A 17,991-nucleotide genomic window follows, 5' to 3' on the forward strand; every position below is an offset into this window, starting at 1 on the left:
AAGAAAGAAAGAAAGAAAGAAAGAAAGAAAGAAAGAAAGAAAGAAAGAAAGAAAGAAAGCATGTGCTATTCTCCAGTTCTAAGCATTATCTCCATAAAAGGTTTAGGTTTCTTATGTACAAAGTACGCAGCAGATCAAGTTTTAAAAGCACAAAAATTAACAGGATAAAGCATAACATTGCAATTAAGAAAAAAAGTTGACATGAAATAGCCATTAATATTTATATGCTTTATAAAATCATAATCTCTCATCTTACCTCACATACAGGGAAATAGGAACAACTGAATTGAGTATGATAATGTACGACCAAAATGTGAGAAATCCTGAAAATACAGAACTGTTCACCACTTCATTCCAATAAAGGTAAATTCTGAAATGGACCCCAACCTGTTGTTCCCATATTGAATTTCCTATTGCCAGAATTATTCCCATACATACCAAAAAGCCAAAGATCTGAAATGAGAATAGCAGAGCTGGTTAGGTTTTTCAAAATGTGTACTATTTCCTAAAATGGATACATGGAAAGGATACATTTCACCTATATATACACATATTGATATTGCCCAGTCTAAGTAAACAAGGCAAAGAATATTTCATCTCTAATAAGATGAGGGGAAAGTCTCACTTTGCTGTTCTTTGCCACAAATAAAGGCCCAAATTCTGAGTCCATAATTAGTTTGTCTCCAGTTAGTCCCCATTCCTTACTCAGTTTGTCTAGATACTGGCTGTGTACAAACCAGAGCCCATGTTCCCCTGACCCTTTCGCGAGTGCACAGCACATGTGTGTGTATTTATGTACATACATGTACGAGTGTGCCTGCTTTGCACAGGGGGGAGAGGCCAAATTGCAGTCCGGAGCCAAAGGGAGGGTAGGTCCCCATCTCCCTCTGCTCTGGGTCATGGGACAGTTACAGTGCAGTGTGAGGGGGTTTAAGATGCATTACATAAAATCATTGTAGCCATACGCATACTCCCCAAGCATGTTGGGGAGCTCTGGGTGCCATCCTGCCTTCCTGAGACACAATATCTTTTGATGCTCTCCCCGGATGATGTAGTTCTACACTGCTACTTTCTATGGGCTGTGATCTAAAGGCAAATCTAGCCAATAGTGAAGACCTTAGGATCTGGCCCAACATCATTATAATCCTATGTTGTACATAAACTACAAATAGGTACAGTTATTAGAAGAGTTGGCAAAAAGAGTTTTTTTTTATTGTTGTGGTAAATAACAAAAACCTCAATGAGCACTGGCTGTGAGCATTCTTATAAAAGTTTGGTTTAAGATGTGTTTTTCTAAGTCATCGGTAAAGGATTAATTTTAATAGCATGTGGGTACAGAAGAGCTATAAATAACTTTAAAAATTTGAGTAGTATTTAGCCATGTTGGAAAAATTTCACTATTTCTCACATGGAAACTTCTCTCTTCATCCCCAACCCCATCTATGAATCTTTGGATTTACTCAGTTAAAAAGTTTCTGCAACTCCATAATTTCTCCCATGATCAAAAACACACCACTTAAAAAAGTAGTAGCTTTGAAGTCTGCCTATGCCAAAACTGCAATATTTTGTTTCACTAAGTAACAATAAGGAATTTGGATATATCCTTAGCTTTAATCGTAGAGACCAAGTTTGACACAAAAGTGAAATACTCAGTCCACTGAAGGTTCCTAGTTACAAATTTCTGCACCTGATCTTCACTACCTGGGGATAACCTGTCACAAAATTAACAGGAAGGGTACAATCCTGTTCTCACTGAAGTTTAGGAACCAGAACGATGGTGAGAGATAAGAAAAATTGCTGTAAAAACTTTCTGTGGATTTGTCTTTAGCTCATCATACCAGTGGCCTCATGAAAAGATCCTGCCCTAAAGAACAATGGATTGCTACTGCTTGTAAATACTCCTGTATGCAGGGGTGCTCGGTGACAGATAATGGTCTTCAAGATGGATAAACGTGTGTCTTTCAACTTATGTATGCATCTGTGCTGCAATGCTTTCATATTGGTATCGTACACTGTCCAAAAATATCTACTGATACAGATAATTCCACGATATCTGAAATGATAATTTAGTAGAGTAGATTAATTATGTGGATGCAATGCCCACTGATTTTTCCTGATCTGACTATAATAACTTACCCATAATACTAAAGTATTCATCAGCCGGTCAATGCTTGTTCTTTTAAATTTAGTTCTACCACTGTTTTGCATTAATTTAGTGTCAGGGCCTATAAAAAAAAGTAACAAATCTTTTTTTAAATCATTACATGATCAATTATTTACTAAAATTATTAAATACATTACTGAAATTTTTAAAAATACACATATTGAAGCTACTTTTTTCTAATGCATATGCAAGAAATAAATTCTAAAAACTGAGATATCATTTTGCAAATTTTAATTGTCTAAAAGCATTCCTGAGCTTTCACAATCAATTTTGAAAAATATTCCGCAGCTGTAGAATGGTGGTTAGGCTGGGGGGTGAAAATCATCATCTAATTTAAAATCTTATTGCTCCAAAAATATTTCATTCCAGACAGAGGTAATTTCCAAGGACTTTATTCACATAAAACTACAAAATTAGGAATAAGCTGTTCTGTGTTCTTCGCTTGCCTCGCCCCCGACTTCCTTTGAGACCTCATTACACATTACCTCTCTAAGCTCCTGTTTCCTCATCTATAAAATGGGGATCATACTTACCTACCTATCTCAGCAGGGTTTTCTGGGGCTTAAATTATTAATATCTGTAATGCACTTTGAGATGCTCAACTGGAAGCTGATACAGAAGTGCCAATTAATTATTATTATTATTTTATTTATTCATTAAGTTTCCACAAGTTCTGTAGTGCTGGCCCACAGCAAAGCAAGCAGTCAGCCTCTCCTCTCATTATGTGTGGTGGTTCAAGCCAAACTTCCCCTCTGATGGGCTTACATGGAATATAGTCAACTTTTATGTCACTGGAACTACTGAGTATGTAAAGTAATGTGTATTAACATCCACATGAATGAAGAGAGTGGTCTTCAAGGCACATCAGCAAGCTGCTGTTTGATGGCAGGCCACATAATTCATAAAAGCTCCTCAAAACTGAGCTCCTTTTTAATTCCAAAAATCTAAGAACAAGGACATGCTCAACTAAAGAGCAAATGAACCTGGCCCAACCAATTTACTGGCTACATTCTAGGTACAGATATATGTGTTTTGACACATCTGGGCATTGTCCATGAATTTAAAACCAGCAGTGCTCTACATACACATTTGCAGCAAACACATAGCTAAGATTATTCAGGAAGAGTTGGGATGGTTTTTTTGGGGTATGGGTTTTAAATGTGAATTCTTCTTGATTGATAATTGTAGTATAGCCAAGGACTCTGATTCACGTCACATGGATATTGATTTGCACAATGTCTTAATTTGACTATATGGAATGTAATTACCTCATATATCATTAAATATATGTATAGTTTAAATTCATCCTGAGGTTCCCTCTATTATTACTATTATTAAATGTGTATAATAGATTAGTACCCACAGTGCCTAGTCAAGAACTGGGATTCATTACATCAAAGAACTTACAATATAAGACGAGGACTAACAAAGGTTGGATAAGGAAGAAATTTAAATATACACAACTTTTATCTACATATCTATACACACATACATTTTGTTTGGTATTACATAAATTTTGTGTAAACATAATGTCAGCCTTCCCTAACTGCCTCCGCTCACCCAACCATTATATGTTGACATGGGATAGAAGTCCATCTTCCCCTTAATTGGTGGGCAATTTTACAACAGCATCCCAATGTGTTGCATCTACCAGACCTAATTACTATCTATACTTTCCTATATCATTCCTAATGCCAGGATTTTCCTTGTCTCCGTTTCTTTGCATTACTAGGGCATATGAAATTTTGTAATGTATTTGTGAGCATCTATTGCATTCTTGCAAAATTCTACTTGCGATTTGCTCTGGGCAAGTAAAATATCATTAGCTCTTTCATCAGACATCATGGTAAATGGACAGGAAAGTACATTTTCTGCTTGGACTGGTAAAGTCATGACAATTTTGCAAGGCTGATCCATTACTTTCATATTTATTACATTTTTGTTCAGGACTTTGAAACACTGACACCCTCAGGGACAACTAAAGTTTGAGATGCTTGTATACACAGATAAATTCAGATGGCTAGTGCCTGCTCTCTCCTAGTGGTTAAAATAGGAGAGAGGGAGTTAAGATATTTAGGTTCTACTCTTGCCTCTGCTAGTGAATCACTGTGACACTTCGGTCAAGACAGCTAACCTCTCCATGCCTTGCTTTTCAGCCCATCTGTAAAATGGGGACAATTATACCTATAAACTTTGTACAATATTTCTGAGATCCTAAGACGAAAGGATCTATCTGAATGTGGAGTATCTATGCCAGCCGTTATGATACATAGCTGTTATACAGGGTACTGGTATGTGAGCACATTAGGGGTTAAAACTGCTGTTAATCCATAAAGGTTGGTCTTACCGGCAAAAATAACCATTCCAAAGCACCAGCCTGTGTTTCTCAACACACAACCTCGTAGCAGCATCTCTTCATTATTGAGCGAGTACCTATTATCTTTCCAGAAAAGATCTCCTGTGAATTTATCCAGCTTGTTGTTAGGAGGTTCACAGACAACAACACCTGTAAAGTGAAAAATTAAATTCTTATCACCCTTTAACACACAGTTTACCAGGATAACATTTTACACTAACTAGAAGTTTCTGGGATAACATTCTTCAGGCTTGTCTACACTTCAGACACTGCGGCTGCACCACTGTAGTGCTTCACTGTAGACACAACTTTCACTGACAAGAGCGCTTCTCCCATTGGTATAGGTCAGTGTTTCCCAAACTTGGGATGCTGCTTGTGTAGGGAAAGCCTCTGGCAGGCCGGGCCAGTTTGTTTATCTGCCACGTCTGCAGGTCTGGCCAATCGTGGCTCCCACTGGCCGCGGTTCGCTGCTCCAGGCCAATGGGGGCTGCGTGGGCTGAGGGACGTACTGACCGCCGCTTCCAGGAGCTCCCATTGGCCTGGAGCGGCAAACCGCAGCCAGTGGGAGCCACAACTGGCCGGACTTGCGGATGCAGCAGGAAAACAAACCAGCCTGGCCTGCCAGGGGCTTTCCCTACACAAGCGGCGTCCCAAGTTTGGGAAACACTGGTGTAGGTAATCCACCTCTCCAAGATGTGGTAGCTAGGTCTACAGAAGAATTCTCAGAAATTGACTTAGCACTGATCTATACCAGGAGTTAGGTCAGTAGATATACGTCTCTCAGGGGTGTGTGGATTTTTCACAGCCCTGAGAGAGATAGCTATACCGAAATAAATTTGTAGGAAGACCAGTCTGAAAGACTAACAAGCTCTTTTATATAACAACAATCAGAGATTCAGTGGCATTTAAAACCTAGGAAGAAACATCACTCTATCTACATACATTAATACTATTTATTTATTTCTTTAAAATTATTTATTATTTCTTTATGGTAGTGCCTAGATGCCTGAACTGAGATCAGGACCCCATTGTGCTAGGCACTGTACAATCATATAATGAGACACAGTTCCTGCCCCAGAGAGTTTACAATCTAAACAGGCAAGACAGATGGAATGGTGGAAGTGGAAACAGAGACACAAAAAAGTGAAGTGATTTGCCAGAGGTCACACAGCAGATCACTGGCCAAACAGAGCATTAACTGAGGTCTCTTGATTCCCAGTCCAGTGCCCTATCAAATAGATCACACTATCTCTCCCTAATTAAACATCTAGTAATACTGATATTAATCTGGCCTACTAGTATAAAGCGGCACACTGTGCTGCCCTGTGGGAGTTTTGAAGTAACTGGCAATTATTGATGTCAGTGCCCCTACAGACTGGCACTCAAATAAGTGATAAGCTGGATCTCTGGAGTAGTGGGAAGGAAAAAGCTTCCTGCACTGTTCTTGTGTACATATATTTTGGTCAACAGCACTGACAGCTGACACAGAGAGGCAAGATTGTGTTCTCTGCTACAGATAAAAAACTATGGTTAAAGTCCATAGAAAATTAAATAGGCTGAGAAAAGGAAAGAAAAAATTGACCACCAATAACCATTGTGACATTCTATACCTTGGGGAAGTGTGCCGTAACCCCCATATTCTTCATTTTCATATAATCATGATCTTACATATAAAGCATGTCTTCTAAGGTATCAGGGGAAAGGTTATGATCTGCTGAAAGTCATTTCTCTATCCATATATGTATATAGAATCATAGAATCATTTCTCTATCCATATATGTATATCATTAATGCATATGAAGTTATGAGAATTGTGTAGTATGGTTGTCTCTAAAACATGCTGTAAGTTGGGGTAATCAGCCAGATATTAGCTCCCCAGAGGCAAAAGCAAGGAAAGTAACCAACGCCCAGGCGGGGTGTCAAACAACCCATCAACAGCCATTGTCCAGCAAGGGAGCTACAATGCAATGACTCATCTGCATGAGGCCATACCAGGGGAATTGCTCAACCTTGCTTGGAGAGACCCAGTAATGCTCACCTGACTCTGAGGGGGGCGATGCGCAAAGCCAAGAGGGAGGAAAGGACATGATAAAAGGAAGAGATGTTTGCCATGCTCTTCCTCTTCTTCCACCTACATCTACAAACATCACACCAAGCGACTGAAGCGCTGATCAAAGGGGAGAGCCTGGCTGAAGAGCCACCAGCCAGCCTTTGGTGAGAAGCACTGAAGTTTGTAAGAGCACTGAAAGTGTTAAGATCATCTTAGAATGTGTTTTGCTTTTATTTCATTTGACTAAATCTGACTTGTTATGCTTTGATTTATAATCACTTAAAATTTATCTTTGTAGTGAATAAATGTGTTTGTTTATTCTACCTGAAGCAGTGTGTTTGGTTTGAAGTGTGTCAGAGACTCCCCTTGAGATAACAGGCCTGGTACATATCAATTTCTTTGTTAAATTGACAAACTCATACAAGCTTGCAGCGTCTAGTGGGCATAACTGGACACTACAAGACAGAGGTTCCTAGGGTTGTGTCTGGGACCAGAGATATTGGCTAGTGTCATTCGGTTGCAAGTAGCTGGGAGCAGGTTACATGCCAGAGGCTGTGCGTGAACAGCCCAGGAGTGGGGGTTCTCACAGCAGAGCAGGATAAGGCTGGCTCCCAGAGTCAAGGATTGAAGTGACCTAGCAGATGACCAGTCCAGATAACACCAGAGGGGAACGTCACAACCATACCTTTGCTTTTAAACAAAGTAGCTCCTGTATCATGAGGAAAGCATCCCTTTGCTTTTTAGGACCCATTTATCTACGTTCGCCTGCCAAGAATCCTTATTCTTTGGAGGAACACTATTACAGAAGATTTGTCTACAAGGCAAAAAAACCACTTCACTGCAGTGAGTCGTAGAGCCCATGTCTACAGACTCAGGTTCCCAGAGCTCACAGTACAGCGCTAAGAATAGCCTTGTAGACATGCAGGCTCTGGCTGGAGTTTGGACTCTGAAGTCCAGGGAAGGATGTGGGTTTCAGAATGCAACCTCCAGCCTGAGCCCAAATGTCCACACAGTTATTTTTAGCACAGTAGCATGAGCGTTACGAGCCCACATCTGTAGGCCTGGGCACTGAGACTCACTGCCACTGGTTTTTTTTGGCTTGGTTTGTTTTCTTTTGCCGTGTACACGTACTCTAAGAAAACACCTGGAGGAGAGGCTACACTTTTCTTTGAAGATCTTGACATCTTTTGGAAAAACTGCTTTCCAGGAATTAAAGTTGAGCATTTGGAGTGGAAAGATGGCCCCTGCCCTTTGAAACCTTTACCTACCAGAGATCCTCTTTAAGATTTTTGAATAGTGAGAGGGTGGGTTGTTTTTTTTTAAGGTTTGCGTTTCCACTTTCCTGTTGGTGAGGGAGTACCTAATTCCCTGTCATCATGCAAGCCAGGCCACATTTTCAGTAATATTAAGGTAGAACATAGACTGCATTCTGCCATTTCTCTTTATATTTTGGCTGAAAGGGTAAAAGTTCAGCTGGTTAAATGTCGTATATATCAGTCTGAAAATTGGGGCTTTAGATAAATGTGGTACATGATTAACCAGGGTACAGCTTGTGTTTATTTAGAAAGTGTATAGGAATGCCAGTGATTATTTTCAGCTGTCCTAACTTTTTTTCACTACTCTTGTTTAATTTGTTCCATGGTCCTGATTAGAAAACGCTCAAATTTGGAAAAAAAAACAGTAAACACACAGTACTGTGCTGCAGATGGTGAGATATTCTAAAAGAATTCCATTAATGGCATCTTGCACATCATGTGATGTAAGGCAAAAACAAACTCCTGTTGCAGCCAACTGGGATTAGTGCTTTTGGAATGAAAACAGAAATGGCAGCCTACAGCTTATAGGAAGAGAACACAGAGAGTGACAGAAGGGGCCACCCACTTATACAAAGGTGATATGCATGCAAATTAATTGCCCCTGGATTTGGTCACATCCCAAATTCACAATGCATCTGTCCTTAATTCTCATGCCCTGAAGGTTGAGAGTTTGGCCCAACATAAAATGTGAAAAACTGAACTGCACAGGACAATGTCAGACTGCTAAATTCTGTGTAGCTTAACATGCTGTTCAGAAATTTGCTATTATGAAATCTCATGCACATTTGGCTTCACCCAAACTAACCAAATTTGTGTATTTAGTTATGGGGAAGGAGGAGCCTTTTCATTTGCAGAGTTATGCAAACAATGGGTATTGTCTCCAATATTTTAAGACCTCTCACTAGGCTGTCCTACTTCATGAACCATTTCTTTTCCTTTTTGATAGATTTTGTTTCTACTTTGAAAACAACATCTTTGGCATGACCTTTATAACAATGGCTTGGTCCCACAGTTATGTCACAGTTTACTCATACTTCCTACTTTCTAGGGTTAGAAGTTGCCCATAAAAATTTGCTGTGGACTGAAACTTGGCATAATGCTTGTACTGCCTGCCTGAAAGAGAATGGTTTTAAAAATTGTAAAAAAAACCCAAATCTGCTAGGCCATTTATAGGTAATAACTTTCAGTAGGATGTCTCCCGTTGACCTCTCAGAACTGAAACACCAAAGATTATATTTCTCCCCTTCTTCCACTATTAAATCCAGAGTATGTTCTTTGGTCCCCAATTTGTGTTAGTATGTGAAGTGGAAATTTCAATATATTACAAGAAAAGCTGTTTTCATGCTTTTTCCAGCCAAACCAAAACAGTCAGTTACTGGAGACTTGCTACAAAGCTGTTTGCAAGATTTCCAGCCCAATGTTTAGAGCAAAGAGTCTCAGTCCCATTTTTTTTACATTTCAGAAAACCGCATGAACTTCAGGATCTCAAAATAATAAAGCTTTTTGAGGATTATTTAGCATTTAGTCTATCTAGTACAGATTATTTATACAGTGCTCACCACATTGGTATCTGAATACATAGGCCAATCTTGTAAATTGTCTTGATAGTTTATAAGCCTAGGCAAAGAATCTGTTGCCTACTTTTTAGCATATCATGTCTGTCTATTACTACATCTTTGAATGGCTTGTGTGGCCCAGCAACATAGAATCACAGAGAGGCAGGACTGGAAGGGACCTCAAGAAGTCATCAAGTTCAGTCCCCTGTGCTACGGCAGGACCAAATAAACCTAGACCATCACTGGCAAGTGTTTGTCCAATTTGTCCAATGGTGGGGATTACACGACCTCCCTTGGAAGCCTATTCCAGAGTTTAACTACTGTTATAGTTGGCAAGTTTTTCCTAATATCTAACCTAAAGCTCCCTTGCTGCAGATTAAGTCCAATACTACTTGTCCTACCCTTCAGTGGACATGGAGAACGGTAGATCACTATCCTCTTTATAACAGCCCTTAACATATAGAAAGACTGTTATCAGGTACTCCTTCCGCCTTCTTTTCTCAAGATTAAACATGCCCAGTTTTTTCAACCTTTCCTCATATATCAGGTTTTCTAAACCTATTATCATTTTTGTTGCTTTCCTCTGGATTCTTTCCAATGTGTCCACATCCTTCCTAAATTGTGGTGCCCAGAATTGGCAAAAGGTATCAAGCTGGGGCCTCATCAATGCTGAGTAGAGCGGGACAATTAGCTCCTGTGTCTAACATACAACACTCCTGTTGATACCCCCCCAAAATGATATTAGCCTTTTTTGCAGCTGCATCACATTGACAACTCATATTCAGTTTGTGGTCCACCATAACCTCCACATCCTTTTCAGCAATACTACCACACAGACATCCCCATTTTGTAGTTGTGCATTTGATTTTTCCTTCCTACGTGAAGTACTTTGCACTTGTCTTTATCAAATTTCATCTTGTTGAATTCGGACCAATTCTCCAACTTGTCAAGGTCATTTTGAATTTTAAAAGTATCCTCCAAAGTGTTTGCAACCACTCCAAGCTTGATGTTATCTGCAAATGTTATAAGTAAGGCTACGATTTAGTCACAGGTATTTTTAGTAAAAGTCATAGACAGGTCACGGGCAATAAACAAAAATTCACGGCCCATGACACATCCATGACTTATACTACAAATACCACTGACTAAATCTTGGGCGGGGGCTGGTGGGGAGGGAGCCCCAGAGAGCCACTGCTGGGCTGCCCAAGCAGCAGCCGGTGCAGCTGGTCCCAAGGCTATCTGAGCAGTTGGCTGGTGCAGCCACACTGGGGTCAGCCATACTGGCTCCTGCAGAAGTCATGGAGGTCACGGAAAGTCACGGAATCCGCGACTTCTAGGACCTCCATGACAAACACGAAGCCCTGGTTATCAGCATATCGTCTACTCCATTATCCTAGTCGTTAATGAAAATACTGAATAGTACCATACCTGGGTCTGACCCCTGTGGGACTGCACTAGATACACCCTCCCAATTTGACAGCAAACCATTAGTAACTACTCTTTGAGTATGGTTTTTCAAATAGTTGTGCAACCACCTTATAGTAATTTCATCTAGATCTCATTTCCCTAGGTTACTTATTAGAATACCAGGCAGCACTGTGTCAAAAGCCTTACTAAAATCAAGGTAGATCACATCTACTGCTTCCCCTCATTCCAATAGGCTGGTAATCCTGTCAAAGTACTCCAATCAAAGAATATCCCTATGGATTCAATAGGCCAAAAGGTAACTGAGCTTAAAAAAAGAAAACAGCTGACCCGGCTTTTCTCATCAAGGAGATACTGATTCTGCCAGTGCTTTAGTATGATGAAAGAGACGCCTTTTCATAAAAGTCACTTTCCACTTAAGCATATGGAAACAGCTATCCTTTATCATTGGGAGAATCTTTTTTTTAAATATCAGTTATGCTTAGAAAATTTAACTAATTATTTCAGAACCTTCCAAACTTTACTTCTTGAATATTGCTTAATGCAGTTGTTAACAGGAGGGAGTTTGTCTACTGGCTCTACCAGGATCCTAGGAATTAGGACTTTTGAGTTTTCTCTCCAACCTTGCCAACGATTTATTGTATGACCTAGCTCAAATCACTTTATCTTTATCAGTTTATTGATTTGTAAAATGGCTGTAATAATATGTCCTTCTCTGGGATGCTGCAAGGTGTAATCCTTTGCTATATAGTAGCAAAGTACTAATAGTGAGCTTTCCTATCTGATATTCTTAGTGTTTAACAAACAAAAATTTTATGCCCATGAACTGCCTTCACTTTCTCCTTCTGTGGACTGTTTTAAATTAAAATAAGTATAAATATATTTCAAGCCCTGTATACTATCACGAGAACTGAAGTACTAAAATGTGGATAGATACTTTGCTAAACATAAATGTTTTATTTTTCTCTTTTTCAGTTGCATGATATGCTGTCAGAATGACCACAAGGTACTGGATGTTTCCTGTAAAAGGACTCCTAAACCTTTCTCTGATACAGAATTTAGTATTAACAGCCATGCAAAATATGTAAACTTGTCATAAGTTGCATAAAACAGATCACAACAGCAGTCAAAAATCAGGGAGATGAAAAAGACAGCATTAAATGGGAAAAGGCATATACTGTAGTTACTCCAAGAAATCAGACTGAAGTATATGCAGCTGATGTATACTTTTAGATTTTCTTTGCTTGGAAAAACTCTTCAATGCCCATAAAATTCTAATAAGAAACTAAAAAAAAAAAGAATGCCGGCTCAATATAAATATTTATTCAGTGTTAGAACCATTTATATGAGTTTACCAATTGTATAAATTATTTAGACAAAAATGTACCCCTTCTTTTATTGGCTCTGGAGCAGTTTGCAATCCAAAGAATTAGATTTATTCAAGACACTGAACTCACATTTTCATTGTTATTGAAAACTGTTAAATACTGTTAAATACACCATCACGGCAGAGAACCTTTCTACTGTCTTCTATGTTCTCTATATTTAGCAAAATCTACCAAACAAAGACTTAACACAGATTTGGGGACTAATAGAAATAATCTAAAATTATTCCCATGAAACTTTGTTAGTGGAATCATGCATGAGTTTTGCAATAAATTCCATATAAAGTGTAAACAAAGCCCTAAAACCCCTTTTTCAAGACACTAAGGACATATTTTCCTGAAATTCATTCCAGATAACGTCAAACAACTTTGACTAAAATATAAAAATAAAATTACAATTAAAACATGGATTCAAACAGTAAAGATCCCAGTACAGTGACATAACAACAAGTTGTAAAATTTTCATTTGCTACCATGAAAATCATGATAATACAAAAGATTATTGTCCGCTGATTGAGTGTCAGTATTGCTGTAATCCATGTGGGAGTCTTTCACTGATTTCTGTGGATTTTCAACCAAGCTGTTAGATTCATAATAAAGGAAATAGTCAAACTGGTGTATGAACCATCATCACCCTCTAAATGAAGCATAAATCATAGGAGTTAATCAATTTAGACATTTAAAACTTCATCCTTGACCTGTTGTTCCTGCTACAGCATCTTTCACCCATAATTTGCTCATCGCTTGCTTCCATAACTGTAACCTCCAATTGGGAATCGCTACTTGCAAACTCCTCTTTTCTGTCTATCCAAAACTGCAGCCATAAATCAACTCTCCCTCTTCAGTTCCTTTAAACAGCTCACTTTCTTGTGCTGCATCAAGTTGAAGTTCCTTGTCCTCATTTTCAAGGCTCTGCACCACTGACATGTCCTACTTTCCATCCAGCCCTCTGTCCTCAGCGTTCCTTTTATCTCCTTCACAAACCACATGTGCTTTTTAGTAGAATCCTTTATGCATGCAGCAGCCTACCATTCGTTCCTTTCAATCCCTCCGTAAACCTGCTTATTCTTAATCAAGAACATCAATCTGCACTCTGGCATCATCTGTATCCACTGTTGTATCCGATTTTCCATCTCTACTGTGTGAGTTAGACTGTAAGCCGCTTGCAAAGGAACCCCTGTTCCCGGAAGTGTTTGTAAAGCTTATAGTGAACAATATGGGTGCATTTGAGATGGTTACATTTGAGATGCCTTTTCAGTTGGTCATTAAATTTTTCATTCTTTGTTCTCAATATAAAGGTGATTTTTTATTAAATTTGAATAGAATCAGTTTAATCATTGGAGGGGGGAGATGGGAACGCCCATCCAATTTTAATTTCTGTGGTTGCATTCCTCAAAAATGACTGAAGCTAGGAACTTTGAACGTGGCTTTTTTATAGTCCTCTATGAAGAAAATTCAGAAGGTTTATAAAACTATGAAAGTTTAACATGGGCACTTTTGTCCCTTAATTATCAAATTTTCTTTCTGTACTTTTATCTTTGTTATATAATCTGTATAATAAAATATACAGTTTAGTCAATGTAGGTGAGTTAATCCTGCAATAAGGAGTCTCAATTTCACAAAATCAACACTGCATTAATGTTAGTTTTAAATACAAATAATAAAGAGCCAGATGGCCCCAAGGCCAATGGGAAAGTAGTAAGTAGAGAAACACCCTTGTGGAGTTTTTACCAGATTGTACTTTCAAGGATTTGGTGTTTGTGCGCTCTCCCCACCACAAACAGAACACATTGAGGCTTGATCCCCAAAATTTGTGGCTCTAAGGGATCCACTGGAAATCCAGGTCTGCCCACATATAAATCCACCACAAGCAGCACCCTTATAATTTCCCACCCAGCTCTTTGGTAGCTTGGCTCTCCTCTCTTGCTGCTAACCTTGCAAAAATAGCCAAAAGAAATTCCAGTGTGGAATAGGCTCTACAGAAAAATTCATCCATGCTCTGGCTCAGTCCTGGTCCTTGTGGAGACTCCTTTGTAGGATTTCATTTAAAAAGGAGGACCAGTGCTTCAGAGGAAGCGAAACCACCATCCCTTTCCCTCTTCCCCTCCCCCTCAGACACATGGAGATCCATGTGTGGCTCTGTCAATTCAGTCTGAATGTGAAACATTACTAGATGCTGATGTAGAACAGTTTTGTTTTAATGAACATGTATAATCTTTGGGGAGTTTAAGTTTATTGTGTTTGTGAAGTAACATTTTGTATGGTTATCCTGAACTAGCTTCTGTTTCAGTTCTTTATCCCTTTCTGTTTTAAAATATATGTAATTTAAGTGAATGTGATTTCTGGACAATGGTAGGGTGTAAAAAAACAGACTGGAAACTGAGCAACAAAACTACAAAGAGAATTTGAGATTGACAGTCAATCAGAATTACCAACTGAGATTCCCCTGTTCACACTTCAAGGTTAAAAGCATCCATGTTTTGGTAAACAAACTAAAAAATTCTTGAAAAGGTCAAACGTTTGCTTCAAAAGCTATACATGGAAATGAGGAAACTCTTAAGAAGTTGGAAAATGAAACAACAGCGGTTGTATTCTGTCCTCAGTTGGCTTCAGCGGCTTAAGATATGAGCCTTTCTTAAAACTTGGAGGCTAGCATTGGAATGATATGCTTGTGTCAAGCAGGAGGGCTCCTACTCAGGGGAGTGGATTATACCTGAAAAAATGGTATAATCCCAGGTAAAGAAGATACAAATATTTTAATGTAGAACTGTACCCTGCAACTGACTGTTGTCATTTTTCATTATTTTACAATTATGCTATTAAAGTCTAAACTTTTGCTCTATATGTCAGGACATTTGCTTTTAATTAAATTACAAGTGAGTGCTACCAAAAGTTACACCCTGAATGTAGCAGAAATAGATGATATTATAATCACACCTGTCCTCGCCCCTTGTCACTCTGATGTACCTCTGTACTTTCCATTTTCACTGAGGACCAGAAACTGAAGTACTAATGAACCAGAAAGTCATTCACGAGAAGACTTGTTCTCAAAATATTGTGCTATGATTTTTAGACCAAAATAATTTGAAGAACTTGAGATGTGCAGTGTACTTTTAGATGCTTATCTCAATTATACAGGACCTCCAAACATTTTGAGGTTCATTTATGATTACATCGTTAGTGGAAAACTGGTCCCATAAATATTTCAGTACGTATTTTAAACAAAATTTGCTGGCTTCATATACTATTTACTTAAACTAATAACGTTTTAAAGGCATTTTGTGGGGGAAATAAGTCATTTGTTTTGGCCAAACCAAAATATCACATGACGCAACCATTGAAAATTTCCTTGCTAAACAACCTAAATCCTTCTGAATCTGGAAGAATTCAATTTTTGAACAGTAAATACTACTTGTTGTAAGTATTTCTATTACAAAAGGTTACCAAATGTATTAATGGGATCCAGAAAGATGTTTCAAAGTAGAGATCTAGCATATAATAAACAATATAAAAATTGTAAACTGGGCTTTTGAGACATTCCAAAATATAAATATGGATGCAGTTTAACTGAACTTTGAAGATGCTGCTATTCATGCTTTTATTCAAAGGAGTAACAAGAAAAGAGATATGAGAGAAAGAAACAATGAAAACATGCTCAAAGAACAGCAAAACCCTGCAGGTTAGATGGCAATCAAGAATGAGTCTTCCTAACTGCACTTGTGAGACAAAGGGTCTCTTATTCTCAGGATGGTGAAGGTCGAAGGGAGTGTCCTAATTTTTTTTCAGGCCTCTAGAGAACACTATAGTTCATATTGCTCCTCAGAGTTTTCAGAGGATGATTCATGGGCTACATCTATTTTGGCGATTAGATACCTGTACAGAGCCATGTGTATGCTTATCCCATACCCACATCAGGTGTCCATATGTGCCGTGCTGAACATGAATATATGTCCTGAACCTGGCTATACCCAGTATAGTACAGTGAACACCCCACCCATGCCAGACTCTCTGAAACTTCCTGGTATAGCTGTGAATTCCTAGTACTGGAGGACAATGAACTCCAACCAGACATTTATCAAGGCCTGGGTGTGCTTGGCTGACACAGAGCTGACAGACAGCTGCTCTCAGAGTATGTTCCTTGTTTATAAGTGCTGGTGAAAAGAGTCCAACAGAAAATTGGTGAAGTAGTCAGCACAGCTTGCTACTATGGGTGAGAACAGCAGGGACAGGGACCTTTATATTTCTGGGTAAAGGTCAGGCAGGAAAGGGTTCAGAGTGTTGTGGGAACAGGGTTGGAGGACTATTGAACTCAGTACCTGGGACATGCACCTTATCCTTGTCAACACTACAAATTGACACAGGTACAGGGCTATGCCACAGCCTGAAGCGTGTTCACCTCCATGCCCCTTAGGCTTGCTAATGTTCTTGCCCTGTACACACCCTGAAACCTGTGCTCCTGGGGTTTAGATGTGGTTGGTGAGCGGGGCTCTGGCACAACCATATGCTTGGACCTGTGTGCAGTCACCAGTGTAGATGCAGCCATGGAGTTGCATAGGTGTCAAAGGACAGGCAACAGTGAGCAAAGTAATGGAAAGTGAAAAACAGAATGCAGATTCAATATATAAATTGTGGGATTAGGATATAGATTTTACATCTGCTAAATTTCACTATGGCCCTGTCTTGATGGGCAAAAAGAATTTGTTTTTTTAATCGAAAAAGAACTAGATAAGTTCATGGAGGATAGATCCATCAATCGCTATAAGCCAGGATGGGCAGGGATGGTGTCCCTAGCAACTGGGAATGGGAGACAGGGGAATGGATCACTTGATGGTTACCTGTTCTGTTCATTCCCTCTGGGACACCTGGCATTGACCACTGTCAGAAGATAGGATACTAGGCTAGACAGACCTTTGGTCTGACCCAGTATGGCCACTTTCATGTTTTTATGTAATAATGTTAAGCTAATCAAGTTAACACACCCATCCTCCACCCCAGGCTACAACACAGCCACATAACATGGCTTCAAATGTGTTAGTTTACATCTTAACTTTTTAACATCTTTTTAATCATATTAACTTATTATTAAGCTAACTTGATTGAATAACCCACCCTTGTGCCCATCAAGACATACCCAAAAATAGGACAATGATTTGGGATCTGAGAGTCACATTGGTAAACAACATCCTTAATCTTGATAGTGAAAGAATGAGAACTTGGTGTTTAATGTCTGGAGCCATTTACCTCTCCCCTCCAAGTACAAAACAACAACAAAAACCAAAAATAAAAACCTTGGTTTCAACAAATTAACTTTTATCACCACTTACCATCAAATTCTGCAAGCCTTCTAATATCTGCTCCAAGTTCTGAAGTAACTGGTAAAGCCTGACGTACTTTTAGGTTAGTCTCACTGTAAAATTAATAACATGACCTTTATATAAGACTCTTTCCATAACCCTCCGGCCCTGCCTTCTCTCACCCTGAGGAACCTATGTTCAGGACCATAGAATCTGACTTTGTGGACTAAGATAGCACATTTATAGAAAGACAGACATTCAGACAGCTCTTTCTAATGTTATTCTGGAAGAACACATTTTAATTTTTGTAACCGATTTTAAAACATAAGAAGGAGCTTCAGTTTTAATAAGTGCTGGCATCGTAATGAATGCACATCTGCATAACTATAAATTGTTTTGCTTCTTTGAACAGAGGACATCATAAATATGATTTAGTCAGAGCCCA

The 17,991-nt window shown here is 38.9% G+C and overlaps 1 protein-coding gene across 1 annotated transcript in view; it reads right to left on the reverse strand.

The window, feature by feature from the left end:
- ATP8B4 (ATPase phospholipid transporting 8B4 (putative)) overlaps positions 1-17,991 on the reverse strand; it is a 201,471-nt gene that overhangs the window by 70,985 nt on the left and 112,495 nt on the right. The window contains 4 exon segments of the mRNA XM_034784937.1: positions 257-453; positions 2,137-2,225; positions 4,512-4,670; positions 17,577-17,659. Of these exon segments, the coding sequence (XP_034640828.1) occupies positions 257-453; positions 2,137-2,225; positions 4,512-4,670; positions 17,577-17,659 (528 nt within the window).

The sequence above is a fragment of the Trachemys scripta genome, chromosome 10, assembly GCF_013100865.1.
Source record: "Trachemys scripta elegans isolate TJP31775 chromosome 10, CAS_Tse_1.0, whole genome shotgun sequence".
Taxonomy (NCBI): Eukaryota; Metazoa; Chordata; order Testudines; family Emydidae; genus Trachemys; species Trachemys scripta.